This window comes from Sinocyclocheilus grahami, unplaced genomic scaffold, assembly GCF_001515645.1.
Source record: "Sinocyclocheilus grahami isolate Dianchi unplaced genomic scaffold, SAMN03320097.WGS_v1.1 scaffold1127.1, whole genome shotgun sequence".
NCBI classification, from domain to species: domain Eukaryota; kingdom Metazoa; phylum Chordata; class Actinopteri; order Cypriniformes; family Cyprinidae; genus Sinocyclocheilus; species Sinocyclocheilus grahami.
Genome location: NW_015506306.1, coordinates 464,896 through 482,098, shown reverse-complemented (window position 1 = coordinate 482,098; position 17,203 = coordinate 464,896). Strand labels below are relative to the sequence as shown.

The window sequence follows — 17,203 nt, the reverse complement described above, 5'->3', positions numbered from 1 at the left end:
TTGAACAGCTGTAGAGATTCTCAGTGGTAACCTTTAATTTGGCACAAGCAACATGCCAGTGGCTAAAATCTCATGATCACCTAAAAGCTGCAATTTGGATCCTAGGCAGCTGCAAGCGGTTAGCTTCACTGCAGTGCTGGATATACTCTGCAGATATAGAGATGTTAACCACATGGTTCTGATAGGGCTCTGACAGGCCAAAAGATCCTAATTGCTCCCTTACACCCCTTCATTAAAAGGCTTAATGGGGAAAACAAGTAGCTTCAGCCATGGAGGTTGTCTCTTTTGTAAAAGATGCTGCAAACAAAGAAAGTGCACAAGCACTGACAGAATAAAAGATAATACACTATAAGTCCCCAAATGGGGCTGTTTCTGTGTTACTTGTTGTAATTTCTACTAAGATTGTTCATTTAACATTCATTGTTTTCCCAGGAACTATCGGAATTGGTAATGGTAGCATTTGATATGATGAAAAACACAAAACAGCCATTTAGAGGAATAAGAATATATTTATTATACTTAATTTTATGACGCAGTCAGTGTTAAATAGTAACATTTGTAAAATTTTGATTGCTACAATAAACTGGAACAACAGACTGACTTTACTGCGTTGGATTTTATCTAATCTTTTAGCATGCATTTCACTGAACTCTGTGTATGGTTAGACAAAATGATTCATTAAAAAGATCTCCGACTGGACATCATTCTCGGTCCACAGGGTTTCCAAGCCAGTCTCAAGGCAGACGCAAGCTATTTGCTTTTCCCAGGCGTCTACTGGTAATTAATCATTATTCATAGCAGAAAACATAACAAAAAAAACACCAAATCTTGTCTGACACTATCATGATACCATGTTATTCTTTAAAATACCTTGGGACAGCTAAAAAATAAATGGCATTTCAAAATGTAAGCTATATCAAAGTACCATTGTATTGCCATTCAATGGTACTGCCACTGCACTTTTGTGCAGAAAATATTTAAACACAAAGCTTAGACTATTAGAATGTATAGGGATACTATGCTAAATGCCATTTAAATACTTCAGAAATATCACAAATTATCAAAAGCCATATCTGACATGGTAAATTAATTTGTTCATATGCATATGTACGTCTATATATGTGTGCATATATTTTTATAAATATGCAGAAAAGGTTATATACTATATCAAGGTAGAGCTTTCAATTCAATGGCACTTAATTATACAGTAAACATAAATAACAGTATGCAGACTGATATCTACAAAATTGTCACAATTTCTACATCACGTGATAGAAATATCAAATTCACAACGACAAATTATCTGTGTTATGGCTGAGAAAACAACAGTGTTTCTCTTCTCTTTTCTTTCTCTGCTCCACACTCACACTCTCTCTCACATCTCATTAACAAATATGAGAGGGCCTCTGGATGTGGGACTCCCCACCTGTTGGTACAGCATCGGCTGTCCAAGATTGGTTTGGGGTAGGCTGAAGCCTCCGCTTGATAAGTCAAAACTCCCCTGGTTGTAGAGCCTCTGGCCAAAACCAGCTGCGGATTGATCAAAACTGGTTTGACTGTATTGCCTGAAGCTGTCGCGTTTCTCAGAGGGAGTTCTGGAGGGATAGCGCTGAATGGACTTATGCAAACCTGTCTCTTTGTAGGCAAACCAAATATTACCAGCCCAAAGGAAGAAGTTCAAAAAACCAAAGGCCTGTAAGCAGACAAGGATGAATTATGGAATGTAATCATTTCTAGTTGTAAATTGGTCATTTTTATAGCAAAAGAAATTTGTCAAGACATACTTATACTGGCTTGACTAAGCCTTACGTGAAAGTTTAAAACATTTTTAAAACCATTAAAAAGTCTGAAAGCAGTTGCTAGGCTGTTGTGGATTGTTTCTATGTTGTTGATAAGATGGTGTTGCGTGGTTTGTAGGGGGTTCTAGGGTGGCTGCTAGGCTTTTGTGGTGTTCTTGTTGGTGCCAAATTATGTGAAGCCCACATAATTATGCATATAAAAATATTCACTTCTGCTCAAATGTTTGTGGTTAAAAATAATTTTTGTGTTTGTGAAAAAAGTGCTTGAAAAAAGTTTCTAATGTTGAAATGTTCAATGCTGCATGTATTATACAAAAATAATTGCAAAAATCCAGTTAAAACAATAATACTGTGAAACGTTAATACAATTTCAAATAACTGTTTGCTATTTTAATATATTGTAAAATGTAATGTATTCCTGTGACGGCTATACTGAATTTTCAGCAGTCTTTATATGCTGATTTGGTGAAAATGAAAACATTTCTTATTATTATCAATGATGAAAACTGCTTATTATTTTAATATTTCTACAATTTTTATTTTTGTGCAAACCGTGATACTTTTTGTCAGGAATCTTTAATACAGAGTTCATAAGAACAGCATTGCCAACTAATTTATCATTTTTGCATTATTTTGCAAAAATGCATCTTTGCAAAATAAAACTATTACTGACCCCATACTTTTATATGGTAGTATATGTCAATTATTAATTAATTGCTATGATTTTTCATTTCCCATATCAATACTGTGAAAAAATAATCTACTCACCACAGACATGTTGAGATTTGTCCAGATGGGCTCCTGCAAGACCTCACATAAGTTCTCTTGGGCTCTGCAAGCAGACATTAACAGCAGGATTTGATGCACATCAGTGACTGTCTTCACCCCAGACAGAGTTTTAGCCCAGGCAATTGAGCTTACCAGCCACAGGCTAGAGAACACTAAAGTCACCAAGAAATCCTATGGAGATAGAAAATAAGAAGAGTATAAACAGAAAGAGGGTCTTGATGATTCAATTGAGTTATATTGAGCATTTCAGCACAGTATGTGCTCTCAGAATTTTCTTTTTACAGCGTACATTTCTTACAGAAATTCTGAAATACACTCACAACTACTGGACCTCTGTTCTTCTCTCTGTATTTGTTCTGGTAGAAGAAGTAAACAATTGTGGCCAAAAGGGAATAGAGAAAAGCCAGGACGGCCACAGTGACGAAAAACTGTGCAGATGAAGCATAATCCCCTTCCAGAAAGAGAGTCTCTTTCCTGGTTCCTTCACATAGAGGAGCACTGAAGTGTACCTGTTGCAGTCTGGGAAGAGACAACATAGGAATTGGCTACTTTAACATGTTTAAAGCCCATCTTCTTTTCACTTCAAGCACAGTTTATTTTTGTAATCTTTAAAAGCCGAGACTGTGACAATGGGATGCCACTAATATGTCAAATATCTTCTAAAAATAGTCACTCACTTCAGCTACAGTTACTGACGGCATTATACATATTTGGTAGTTAGCTATGATTAATTTATTCTACAAGAAAAAGTAGCCATTTATTAGTACTAATTAAGCACATATTAATGCCTTATTCTACATGACCTTATTCTACATCCCTAATCCTACCCAACACCTAAACTTAACAACTATCTTACTAACTATTAATAAGCAGCAAATTAGGAATTTATTGAGGGAAAAGTTGTAGTTAATAGTGAATAAGTGTTCCCTATTCTAAAGTGTTACCAAATAGATAGATAGATGACAAAAGGACATAACAAAAACAAAAATTAAAATGAAAACTGAAAATCTAAAAGCTAGTTGAAAATATTAATAAATATTATAATTGCATATAAATTATACTAAAATAACACAGACCAGCTCTAAATTAAACCACTTTTATTAGAACTATTTATTTATGTCTAAAAATAATAATGAGTAAAGAAATTACTGAGTGCACCATTAAATAATACTTTCATTGTGAAGGTTAAATTAGTCTTATAATTTTGTAAGAATTTCTTTGACTTAATAAAACCAAAAATATTAAATCAAGTCTTTTTAAGTAAACTGATAATATATATTTACAGTACAACATGCAGAATAATACTTAAGTTGTGTTTGTGGTAATTAAGAACACTTACCTGAATGGGTAGTTGAAACTGATGCTGATGTTGTTTTGGGTTTTGTCAAAACATTCTACTTTAACCATTATCTGGCCAGAATATCCCCCACATGTTGCAAATGCTAAAACAGCAAAAAGCTGTGGGAGAAAAAAAGCTAAATATTAATGAAAAGCCCTGATGATATAAGCCTATATGTGAAGAGGACAAAGATCAGCTCTCTTGACTCTCTATCAGCAGCTTTACTTCATCACACAAAGTCAAGACAAATTAACCTCACAGAACATTAAAACATTCTGTTTTAATTATCCTCTTATTTTCTGATTTAAGGTCAATTTATATGACCTCTCATCCAACTGCTGCATGATTAATCGTGCAAAATTAGACACAGATGCTTTTTAAGTGCACTTTTTAAGTGCACTAACTCTTGCAGTTACTCTCTACCTGGATGCCAGGCACTGGTCTGACACGATTTGAATATTTTTCACCGGTTCAGTATTGCATTTGGCATAATGAGTGAAAGGGCTGGAGGTTTACTGGACAAGTGCCAGGGCTTTATTCTCTGTGGACACAGGTGTTTGATAAGAAATGTGTCCAAGTCTCCTGCTATTCTCTCCCCCAATCCCTTCCTCTCTTTCTGTTCTTGATAATATGATACAGCAGGTAAAAGGAAGCAGGCCATTTCAATTCAGATTTAATGCCTTCACTGCGTATATTAATTAAATACAGTCTGAGATACTTATGCTATGAGTGTGTGGGTCTGTGTGTGTCAAAGGAAGACACAGAAGAATGGAGAGTTTTTAAAAATGTATTATGTTATTCCTTTCTCCAGACTAGATGAAAATTGCTTTGGAATTGTGTGAATAGTTAATCAATATCATATGTATAGACATCCCATATAACACATACTAATGTCTTTAGACTATGCATACACAGAACAGATGAAGCAAAGAAGAAAATTGGTTTCTTCTTTGATGAGTCTCTGATGAGACCCAGTGAATTATGCAAAGGTTACCCAGGGGTTGCCAGCACACCCAGAAACACACACGCAAACATATATATATACACACTAATTACCTCATATTTACATTAATATGCATACATATATAGTACATGCATGTTACAAATATGCAATCATGCTGCATTTAGCTCAACTCAGATTCATCATTAGTCTGTCAAAAAGCTGGATGACATCGATCTTTTGCACATTTCAACAAGAGCAGATGAATTATTCAAGCAAGAGAGACTACAAACAGGGAGCCAACGCTGCGACCCCAAAGAGCAGCTAATAATTAAACCTAATTCCTGATAGTCATATTTGCATGCATTTAAACACTATTTTGAGAATGCAACCATGAGAAACTGCACAAAATACTGTCAGAACTTTACTTTCATTAAATACTTTATCTTGTGACTGTCAAATTATGATCAAAACCAATTACATACTGACACACTTTCAAATCATATTATATTTCTATTCGGTTAGTATTAAATAGAAAAAAATACAAATACAAAAAAATGATAATAAAAAATAAACAATAAATATTTGATTTTAGCTCAGTTAGCTAAGCAATGTTTTAAATAAGTGGTATCATTGTGCCAACGAATCTTGGTGAAATACAATTCCTAATGCTTTAAAATGAATCATTACTTGAAGGTTTTAGAAAACAAGAGGTCTTACCGGAGCAAATATGACCATACACATTGATGAAACGGATTAAGCATCAGCTTGTGTGTCTGTCTATAAAGGAGTGTTGAGCTCCTCTGCCAGCTAAGCCCAGAGATACTGAATGAGTGAACACCATGGAGATGCTTCTACAAGGGAAACTGGCAATGTGTGTGTCTGCTCTGTGTGTCACACATGTACACACACACACACTCACACACACACACACATAATAAGGTGCACACATGATAATACACGGAGAACTATTGCACATGTGTATGTAACTATGCACATATTCTGTACATACACTCAGACTCACAGTCACTGAAAAATATACAATTAAGAATGTAATAATCTAGATCACCTTCACATTACGTAATCCTTAACAGATGTATTGGGCACATTACAGCCATTACCTCAGTGTTTTACATGCGGGACATAAATAATTATGATTATAAACAATAAATCTGCCACAGTAATGGCCCTCTATTTTCATTAATTATTGCAAATGATTACAGTGGTATCTAGACTATTGGTAAATAAATTTTTCCCTGCATATTTTTGACAGTTTCAAGACTAAATATCTGGTCTGTGAATGTGAATGATTCAGGAGAATTATAACAGTCCAAGAAGCTATTTAATTATGCTGGCAAGATTTGTGATCAAAATTAACTTAAATATTAATTTAATAAAAAAAAATGTGTTTCTTTGTAGGAAATATTTGTAGTCACTCCATCTCAGTCAGCTACTTTAAGGACAAAAGAAAATTATTATAACGTATACAACACATATAGGTGTCATTAATGAAATGTTGAATGTTTCTCTCATGTTTCTCTCCTGTATACAGCCACCTTGTCTTCTTTCAGCTATTATAAACGCAAGTTATGAATAAAGAACGGTGCCCTGAAAGTACCAAACAAAGCAGGCATTGGTGGCTTCAGAAGATCTGAGACAAATAGTTCCTTTGATCAGTAAAAAGTTCATTTTCAGAGCAGAGATAATTAGAGAGTCATAATGAAACCCTAGAACACATTTGCAGAAGAAAGAAAGAAAGAGCTTCCACATTCATACTCTTTGAGGTACGTGTTATGTTTTTATACAATGCTGCTATCTGCTGTTCGAAGTGGTCTCCTGCATGCTACCCATTCAAACGTTCAGAATCCATAGTTGCTATTTTAAATTGAAATATTTATTTATGTATTTTAATTATTATTCTTATAAGAGTGCCTAACCCTCTTATATTCACGGGCTACTTAATACTCCATTATCACTCCTGTGACTTCTCTGTGCTTTCTTTTTCATACTGTATATGCCTCTTGAGCTAAAAGATGCAGTTACTTTAATTCTCCACTAGGAGGGCTGTCGTGTTTGAAATGCATTTAAAGCCAATAGTGTTCCTGCACAACTGGAGGCTGCAGTTTCAGGCAGTGTTGCCAACTTAGCAATTTTGTTCCTAAATTTAGCAACTTTTCAGACTACCCTAGCAACCTTTTCTTTCAAAAGCACCTAGCAACAAATTTAGCAATTTTAAACATTTATTTGGCAAATTTTAGCAACTTTTGATAAGGACTCAGACAATAAAAAGGCACACATTGTCCATCCAAATTACACAAAAAGAGGAAACCACAGATGCCTAGCAGTACACGCATCACGAGAATTGAGTTAGCTGCTATTTGCAATTGTTCAATTTAATAATAATAATAATTGAATAATTTGATAATTGAATAATTGTTCATTTATTATACACTTTGCTAGTAGCTTGTACCTGCGATTGTTGATCAGTTAGTACACTGTAAGAAAAAAAGAAAAAAAGCATAATTGTTGAGAATGTGTAGAGTTTACTAGCTACTAAAAAAACTTAAATTGTAATCATTCAAAAATTTGTAAGTTTTCAATCATTCAATGTATTTAAAAATACAGTTATTTATATTTTAATATTATATCATGCATATTATTTTAAAAACAAATCTAAATTAACATATATAAAATATATTTTTTGCTGAGATTGGATGATGTGACAATTTTGCGTCGTGATTACGCAATGATGTCATTGAGCAATGACATCACAACGTCATTTAGCAACTTTTAGCAACAAATCGACCTTCATTTAGCAACTTTCTCTGAAAATTAGTTGGCAACACTGGTTTCAGGACCTCAGTTCTAGCAAAGAACTTATACTGAGAAGAAGTGAAAGCCAATAGAATGTTCCATTGCAACAGAGGCGCCCAGCAGCAGCCGTGCGCTTCCGCCATTCTGCAGTCTACTAGCTTCTAGCTGTCGCTATCGCAAATATCAGCTGCTTTGTTAAAAAAAAACATACTTTAAAGTGCCGTTATGCCATTTTTAAGGTTGCTAATATTGTTTTATGAGTCTCCTAAAACATGTTTACATGCATGCAAGGTCAAAAAACATGTTAGTTTTCTCAAAAAATTTATTTAATTTTAGCTCATTTTATTGTATTATTCATAAATGACTCGTGCGAATCAGTTCAAAGAATCAGTCTCTCTAAACCCCTCCTTTCCGTGAGCCCTCACTGCTGTGATTGGTCAGAGGGCGCAGTCCTTTGTGATTGGTCCAGAGCCGTAGAGAGCTTGGCTCTGGATTGGTCTACGGAAAGAAATGCCCATTGCCATGAGGGAATAACATGGAGACTTGTCAATAGAAAAGATGGTATCGATTGTACCTTACCAATTCGAGTCGGAGTGTGATGATGAAATGGTTGAACTGGCTGATCGACAAGAGACTGATTCGCAAGCACAACTGGAGCAGGACGTTTCTCAGTGGTAAGTGTCAAGTGTTAACAAGTTTGTGGTAATTATAAGATGTGATAAAACAAACTTACTCTCACAGCGTAGGATACAGTGTCTTCTCGACATGATGTTAACTACGCGGAAATTTTACTGTGTTTGTCGCAGGGCAAGTTGGCGAAGTAGAACGTGGACATTATGCAAATGTGTTACTTTGTGACATAGAGCCGTAACAGAATAAGATTCGAATTCCTGACGACTCGTTTAGGAGATTGCAAGCCAACTCTTTTTTTTGATAGACAATAACTTTATTTATCGTGCACTGTTGGCTTCACAACTTTGCAGATAGTTTATGTTTACATACAGCTACATGACACACTGCATGAAAGGTAATATTTGAAAAGGCATAAGGGGCACTTTAAAGCTGAAATACAGCCTGAACGATGACAACAATAACGTACAATCACTAGACTAGTGATCATCAAATCCTTTTAACAGTTTATTTTACAGACTTTATTTTAAAGTCTTCCCTTTTTTCCCAAAACCTTTTGCTCTCTAGAAACCATGTCAGTTTCGGTTGAAAATATTTTAAGTTCAAATGTTAGCATTATAAACACTGAATTAATACCAACATATGAAATTAAATTAATTACAGAAAAATGTGCAATGTTGGACAATAAATATTTTACAGGAATATAACAGCTTGACAGTAAACTGTTTTTGCACTATTGTCTTATATTAATGTCCGTTAAAGGAATACTGTAAATAAAATAAAATAAAAAATTATGTAAAAAAAAAAAACATATACACGCAGCCACTTTTTCCAAAATTGTTTAATTATTTAATTATGACAGAGCCACAGCAATGCATCATGTTCTAATCTAAGTTCTAATACGCTGTTTGCGTTGAGTGGATACTCTCCAAAATAGCACTAGGGTGATGCGGAGGAGACAAATTGTTGAATAAAGACATTCTTTTTTTCTTTTGCACACAAAAAGTATTCTCATAGCGTCGTAATATTACGGTTGAACCCCTGATGTCACATGGATTATTTTACCGATCTCCTTGCTTCGTTTCTGGACGTTGATCGTGGTAGTACCCTTGCTGTCTATGGGAGGGTCAGAGAGCTCTCAGAATGCATCAAAAATATCTTAATTTGTGTTCCGAAGATGAACAGGGGTCTTACGGGTTTAGAACGACATGAGGGTGAGTAATTAATTACAAAATTTTTGGGTGAACTAACCCTTTAACAATATATTTTAACTATGCTGCAAATGATTGTATCTTTATCTTAAATGTATCAATTTCCTCAAAATAACCATACACCATAGGGTGTACTCAACGGGAAACCCTCTAAGTGGTCTCATAAGCTAACCTCTTCCCGGGTGCCTGACGATCAAGTAGGCACCTTCGTCATACATTTTGTACACTGTTGACCCCCAGTCGTCTTTTACGTTAAATATAATGTATATTTGTATATGTAATATAATGTAATGTAATATGTATTTGTAATGTATATTGTGTCTATGTATTTGAAACATTTGAATGACTGATAAAGGTAGCTGTAAAGTATTTTTGTTAAAGTACAATGTCGGTTTGACCATAATAATGTTTGTAAAATCTAACAAAAGATACTATACATTTATAGGCGAACTCTGTGACGCCAAACAACTTCCCTGTGCAAAGGATCATGGGGGCCTGAAGTGTCCATCAGTTGGACCCTTCGAAATCCTTCATTCCGAAGGGCCCTTTGAAGTGGCCAGTTTTAGAGCACTTCGGTTTGGAACGACCCTTCAATATGGCGGCCATGATTGTTTTCACTCTGCAGTGCCTTTCGTAGATATATCCCATTTGGAACGCACCGTTTGGCTGCAGGCAGGTGAGTTTTTTTTCAGCTAAACTCTGCAGGACATTGGCACTCCAGGACCGACGTTGAAGCAACTGTATGGAAGCTGTTTACCTTTGAAATATCAGTTTCAAAATTATTCTGATGGTACACTAAGTTCTAATAATAGTTCTAAAATAGTAATAAAAGTTTTTTTTTTGCTTAATAGTGGATGATTGAAACATGATGTGGAAACAAGAAAAAACCTACATGTAAACAGCAGCACTGAATGCCAAGATGATTTTTTAAGAGTGGTTAAGTAATGTTAAGAACCGTGAACTGTGGTTTCCTCATCTTTCCTGTTTCTGTGGTCAGCTTTCTCTGTTAAAAGCTACAGGATTACCTCCCTGATGTTAATTTTTAATTAAACATGTAGACATGAAAATATGTGTGTCATAGACATAAATAATAAATGGCCCCAGTTATGAAGATATTTCACAATTGTCTTGTTCTCCATCTTATTTTTTTCCCCACCCAATCTCTCTCTTAGGCTCAATGCTTTAGATCTCTCAAACGCCAGCATCCACTCAAAGCTAATTTAATTCTGGCTTCCTATCAGTTCTTTGCTCACATACAGTGGGATTTTTGCATTAGGGTAGGCAACAAATATATGTCTCAGAATGGAGCCAATGATGCAGGCAACCTTTGGCAAGAAAACCCCTACCTACACTGGGGAGATACAAAACTAAATCATGGTATGCATAGTTACAGTAAGAAATATTCTGCAGAAACAGCTAACAAGCAAGCAATTCTACAACACAGGCACAGACTTTACCTTTAATATTCCTATGAATATTAATGATAAAATTATATTTTAATAAATGATCATGTGGTAGGCCTCAACGTAATTAATTATGCTTGTAATGAATATCAGAGAAGAAAAATTAATAAACTGATAATACAAAAAGATTTTCAGAGCACCTAATTAGGTGTCATACTATGCAGCCAACAATAGGGTTTTATTATGCTGCAGAAAGGAGAACATTGCAGGTAATTTTGCAGGTGCTTTATCACATGTATGCAGTGCTGCACTGTTCAGTGAATCAAAGCACTTGGTGTCTTTAGGCACGTCAGCTGTATTATTATTTTATGAGGTGATACACCGCGATTGAATAATGACTAAAGACTGATAAATTGCATTGTGTTTAAAGGGGTCATATATTGCTAAAAAGAACATTATTTGGTGTAATGGAATGTTTTTATGTGGTTTAAGGTTCAAAAAACATTATTTTCCACATACGGTACATTATTGTTTCTCCTCTATGCCCCGCCTTTCTGAAACACGTCGATTTTTACAAAGCTCATCGGTCTGAAAAGCGAGGTGTGCCCTGATTGGCCAGCTATCCAGTGTGTTGTGATTGGCCGAATACCTCAAGCGTGTGATGGAAATGTTACGCCCCTTACAATGGGATGGACAATAATTTAATATCAATATGTATCGCGATATTTTTTTTTCAATAACGGTGATATGATTTTTAAACACATTTCCGATATTTCGATATACATTAAAAGTGTTCCCATACATTGATTTATTTGTGGCGTTTGACTTGTTGAATAAACTGTCAGAAAGAGCACTGCACGTTTCAAAATCAAAACACGTTGCGGGTGTTTTATATGAATGTATCTCTGAAGGGAAAGTACTGTCTTCAGAAAAGGTTCGATGGCATTTTTATTTTTTCTGATAAAGTAGTGTTCATGAGCGGAGCTGCTTTGATTACAGCCATTACTGGAGAAACAGCTAGTTCTATCTGTTGTGGGTGTTCTTGGCAGTTTTTATGAGGCTTTTTTAAAAAAGTGTTCATATCGATATCGGAATTCTATTAGATCGAAATTAAGAAATATATCGTGATATAAATTTTGGCCATATCGTCCAGCCCTACCATGTCTGCATTTGTGATCGAAGAAATGACAAACAACAAGCGCTACTCTACAGTGCTCAAAACTCGCGTTAGAATCATCAGTGGCGAATACTACTTACAGACTGTGAGTCAGAACAGCCGGCATTGTGGTCTACTCTCCCAGGATCAGGAAACGGTCCTCCATAAAATGCGCTGGACACATCTGAATATTTGGGTTGAACTGTTCTGGAACAGTGTTGTAAATACAACTTAACCACTGATTTCTAGTCTTCTTTTGGAAGGCCAAACAAAAGTATTTTCGCTTTCGCAATGAAACACACAGCATCTTCACAACATGGCGGTGACGGTGGCAGCATCAATAAAGTTACGCCTTCTTTCTTTGCGTGAACATTTGGGCGGCATTATGCAAATCTTCCCACACAGTGACGTAGACATGTGGGGGTGTGTTTAAACGAGGCGTTTTAAGAGGGCGTGGACAAGTCTTAAAGGGTTAGTTCACCCAAAAATGAAAATTCTGTCATTAATTACTCACCCTCGTGTTGTTCCAAACCCGTAAGACCTTCGTTCATCTTCGGAACAAAATTCAAGATATTTTTGATGAAATATGAGGGCTCTCTGACCCTCCCATAGACAGCAAGGCAACTACCACGTTCAAGGTCCAGAAAAGTACCAAGATGATCGAAAAAGTAGTCCGTGTGACATCAGTGGTTCAACTGTAAAGTTACGAAGCTACGAGAATACTTTTTTGCGCAAAGAAAACTAAAATAATGACTTTATTCCACTTGTGGACGTGCGTTCACGACAGTATCATGACGCGAGCGTGTGGCGGCGCCGGCGCTGACCCAGTTCCGGCGTGATGACATTATTATGCCGGATCTGGGTCAGCGCCGCCACACGTTCGTTTTCTTTGAGCAAAAAAGTATTCTCGTAGCTTCGTAACTTACGGGTTTCGAACAATAATTAATGACAGAATTTACATTTTTGGGTGAACTAACCCTTTAACTTTTATAAAGAATATCTCTTTGGGTTTGAGACTTTAGTCTTTGCAACTTTAGGGATCTTATCTATTCACGAACAGCTTGTAACACTCCAAAGAGAAAGGAAAACTTGAAATCGCATCATATGACCCCTTTAACTGACAGAATAACCATAATAGCTTCCTACTCATCCCTGTATGTTTATCTAAATGTCCTGTCTTCAAATACTTGTGTATATCCTGGCTTATGTCTCTCCGAAATAGGAAGAAGTTGGTGTTTCCCAGTGGATGGCAGGTCTGAAGCTCTGACAGCAGTGAGTTTTTCACTCCGCCTGAAGTGCTGCTGCTCTTCACTGCATATTTAATTACTCTTTTTCTGGCTTTTTCTTATCTCCTGTTCCTGTCTAGCCTAGGTACAAGATGGCGAATAAAGAAAAAAACTGATTACATGCATGTTAAATAGCGGAAAAACAGAATGCATGTTTCAGTTATGTAAACTGTGAGCTAAACAGTGTTTTTAAACCTTTTTTCTTAGGTACAGTCCCATCAGAATGGCCTTTTCAACACCAAACCAAACAAAGTTTTTTGTTTTTGTTTAAACTCAGATTATACCATATATTAGCATTGTTATCAATATGATTGAAATTTCTATTTTTACAATAGACTCATTTAACTAAAAATATTGGGTGAACAACAGACTCACAAAGTAATTTCCTTTGAAAAAAATAAAGGTTTAGTGCACACAATCAGTGTTTGGTATTGACAATTAACTACTTAACACACGACTCTCATATGTAAGGAATAATTGACGACGGACCGTTGAATTCTTAGAAAAATAATGCACTTCTAACAATTCAACGACCCGGAGTCAATTATTCCGCTTATACTACGGTTACTACACCTCAAGACATCGATCAGATGATATATTTAAAGGGATGCGTCCGGTTTTTTAACTTAAATCGCTATTGTGAGTAGGATTATTTCTTCCGAATCTCATCCATCTCATCTTTTGCTAGTTCCAAAACATAATTTTAAAGCTGGTAATGGAGGCTTGAGCCGTTGATAGCATTCTAATGCAGTTATTAATGAAGTTATTAGAAAGAGAGCGAGAGAGAGACCGACACGCAGAGAAAGAGAGAGAGAAAGAGAGAAAGATGACTGAAGAATAAGTGAGTGGCTGCTGTGAGTTGTTCCAATTACAGTAGGTCTAATTCTGATCAATAAGCCTGAGGACTTGACATAGGGCTGATTAATATAGATCTAAAAGTCTGCAGGTAAGGGTCCGACCACAGATGTACATGTGGTCATGGAAGCTGAATAATTGGTGCATTCATCATACTTGTACATAAGTGTCCTGTTTCATCAGTTTGTTTCCTATGAACATAGAAAGAAAAGAGTGACTGAGGGAGAAAAAGACAAGAGAGACTCAGAGTGTTTTAATATTACACACTGTAAAAAAAAAAAAAGTTCACTCAACTAAAAATGTTTTGTTATCTTTTGCTTTGACTCAGTTTTATTTACTTAATCTTCTTTCAACTTAAAAACTTTAGTTGACCCAACTACTTTGTTTTGGAGTCAGACTAAAAGTACTGTATTAGGTGAGGTCTGATATCTAGCCTTCCTCAAGGGGCATCAGTCAAAACACAGGGTCTGATCAGCTTCATCCAAAGAGTTTAATTTCTCTTAGCACAGGAGTTTCAACCCAAATTCACACAACACAGCTGTACACTACCCTGTACAACCTGTTTGCACATTCTCATCTTGCACATTCCTGCTCATCTATATATTTATTAAGTCTACAGTATACTGTCCTGCGCATTTTATTTTTTATCTTACTTTTTCCATACCTATATTTATATATCATTTTCTTGTGTTTGTATTCTTTAATAATTGCACTGTCCATGGAGCGGACCTGACTTACATTTCACTGCTGGTCATATATTCTCTATATAACCATGTATGTGACAAATAAAAGATCTTGAGTCTTGAATCTTACACGGGCATTATTAATGGATATCGATTTACGATTAGTCATTTGTTTGTGTGTGTATGTGTGGTCTACAATAGAAAAGGAATAAGAGGTAGATTAATTTACATGTTTCAATAATATTATTCCAAAGACATTCCCATACATTGCTTACATAATTTCTGATTAATTTTCAGAATAAATATTATAAAGGAACCAAACGATATAAACAACAATGAAATTTTATAACAACACTAACGTTACCACCTAGTGGTTAGAAATGGCAAACGCTTTTCTTACTCAAACCGCTTATGAGGTAATTACATAAACTGCACGTAAGCATAAACATCAATTCACAAACAGCGATTCAGAAATTAATATGGCAGTAATATACAGGAGCATACAAATTCTGACATTTCTTTACATTATTACATTATTATTATTCGAGAGAAGTCGAGTCGAAAGCATATTCAAACGTGCTTGACAGTGCGCGATGCGCGATTAACACTGATAAATGCTTAAATCACTTGATAACAGAATAATATGATATACACATTCATAATGAATTGTTTAACTGGCAATTATCACTAACTTGATAAACATATAACTTACTTTTGCTCACTGACGCACACTTCAACACGCACAGTCTTTGCTCTTTCCTGCTGAATCACTCTCGCTGACAGGTTAAAGGAAGCGCATGCTAGGTTAACTATGAACAAGGTTAACTCACATTTTCAAGTAATCTGGATTTGCAAAATTTAGTTGAATTAGGTTAACTTACATTTTCAAGTTATCTGTGCTAAAATTTAAGTTCATTGAACATAATGTGGCATGGCCTATTTTCTTAACTTGCAAGTTGCAATAGCACATTTTTTATATAAATGACTTTATTGTCTCTTGCAAATTAACAAATATTAAGGACAAACTCATCAAACATGTTGAAATCATAGATTCCAGAAATCTGTCTAAATGACATTTCAGCTTTTCAGCCAAATTCATTTGAAATTCATTCAGAGTGCAGTAAGCACTCTGACTCAGCCTTTGCCATTGACCCACTGATATTCACACATCCAGGCATTTTCCCACAACTCTGCCTTGTATTTTCCCACCCTGAACAGACACACATACATTGTTTAATAATGTCACACGGTCAAGAAGAAAGACTGATCTTTTTGAGATGTTCTTTACTCCATGACATTATTAGTTAAAGAAACCATGAATAGGCTTGACGAGTGCAGTTTTCTTTTCTGTATGATATATTTCCTATTGAAACTGGAAGATATATCAAAGAAATGTTCATGATTTGCTAGATATGGTAATGAGTGATATATGGGGAAGGAACATTTTTATTTTACAGAGCATTTTATTGGACAAATATTTGTAAACCCCAAATGTAAAATGGTATCTTCAATATTTTTCAGTTTTCATCAGAATATGCAAATGATGGTTGCTCAGTTGATTGATAACCAGAACAGTGCACCTCTCCCCGCACTCCCATCTTCTCAGTGTATGTTTCATTTCAGATCAGTCTAATTGCTTTCACACAGAGCAAGGAAACAATGTTTGTAAGGAGATGTTTGTAGAATGAACATGTCTACCATGTCTGAATCTTGTACACATTGAGTAGTTTTTTGGAACAACTTTCCTTTTTATTTTATTATTTGTATTGCTATTTTTTATTAATATATTATTTAATAAAAAGGCTTATTTTCACAATAAATTGTCTCTCTCTGTATTTATATATATATATATATATATATATATATTTTTTTAATATATAATTTATTAAAAAAACTCATTTTCTCAATATATTGTCTCTCTCTCTATATATATATATATATATATATATATATATATATATATATATACACACACACACATACATATATATATATATATAATCTGATGGGTCATGTGGCTCCTCGGTTTGATTTGGCTTGACACTTCTGAGTGTTCAGCATTATTTTATGTACAGAGAGTTAGAGAGAGAATAGACGACTGGTAAAAATCTTGAAATACAGCAATTATGGAACTGTCATGGCTAAGGTATTAAAGTCAAAGTAGACTGAGGGGGAAAGGAACTGAGCGAGGATGTGAAAATGGTAGGGTCAAGGCCAGCTCAAATCATTCTCTTAATAACCCATTTTGTCTTTTTCCACAGGAGACGATATGGAGAGAATCAAATCAACTGCTTCTGT

The 17,203-nt window shown here is 35.2% G+C and overlaps 1 protein-coding gene across 1 annotated transcript; it reads right to left on the bottom strand.

Moving 5' to 3' along the window:
• Positions 1-1,334: 1,334 nt before the first annotated feature.
• Positions 1,335-5,684, bottom strand: LOC107567085 (synaptoporin-like). Its single transcript, XM_016252688.1, has 5 exons — positions 5,588-5,684; positions 3,928-4,046; positions 2,909-3,107; positions 2,568-2,759; positions 1,335-1,693 (listed from the first exon to the last, which is right to left on the bottom strand). The coding sequence occupies exons 1-5, from the start codon at positions 5,609-5,611 to the stop codon at positions 1,376-1,378; spliced, it is 852 nt and encodes a 283-aa protein (XP_016108174.1). The 5' UTR covers positions 5,612-5,684; the 3' UTR covers positions 1,335-1,375.
• Between the last annotated feature and the right edge of the window lie 11,519 nt (positions 5,685-17,203).

What these genes read in the sequence shown, in the direction of transcription:
- LOC107567085 (XM_016252688.1), bottom strand. Translation starts at nt 5,611, where the DNA reads ATGTGTATGGTCATATTTGCTCCG. An exon ending in GTATGGTCATATTTGCTCCG is followed by an intron (nt 4,047 to 5,587) that starts GTAAGACCTCTT and finishes TTTCTCCCACAG; the next exon opens with CTTTTTGCTGTTTTAGCATT. An exon ending in AGAACAGAGGTCCAGTAGTT is followed by an intron (nt 2,760 to 2,908) that starts GTGAGTGTATTT and finishes CTATCTCCATAG; the next exon opens with GATTTCTTGGTGACTTTAGT.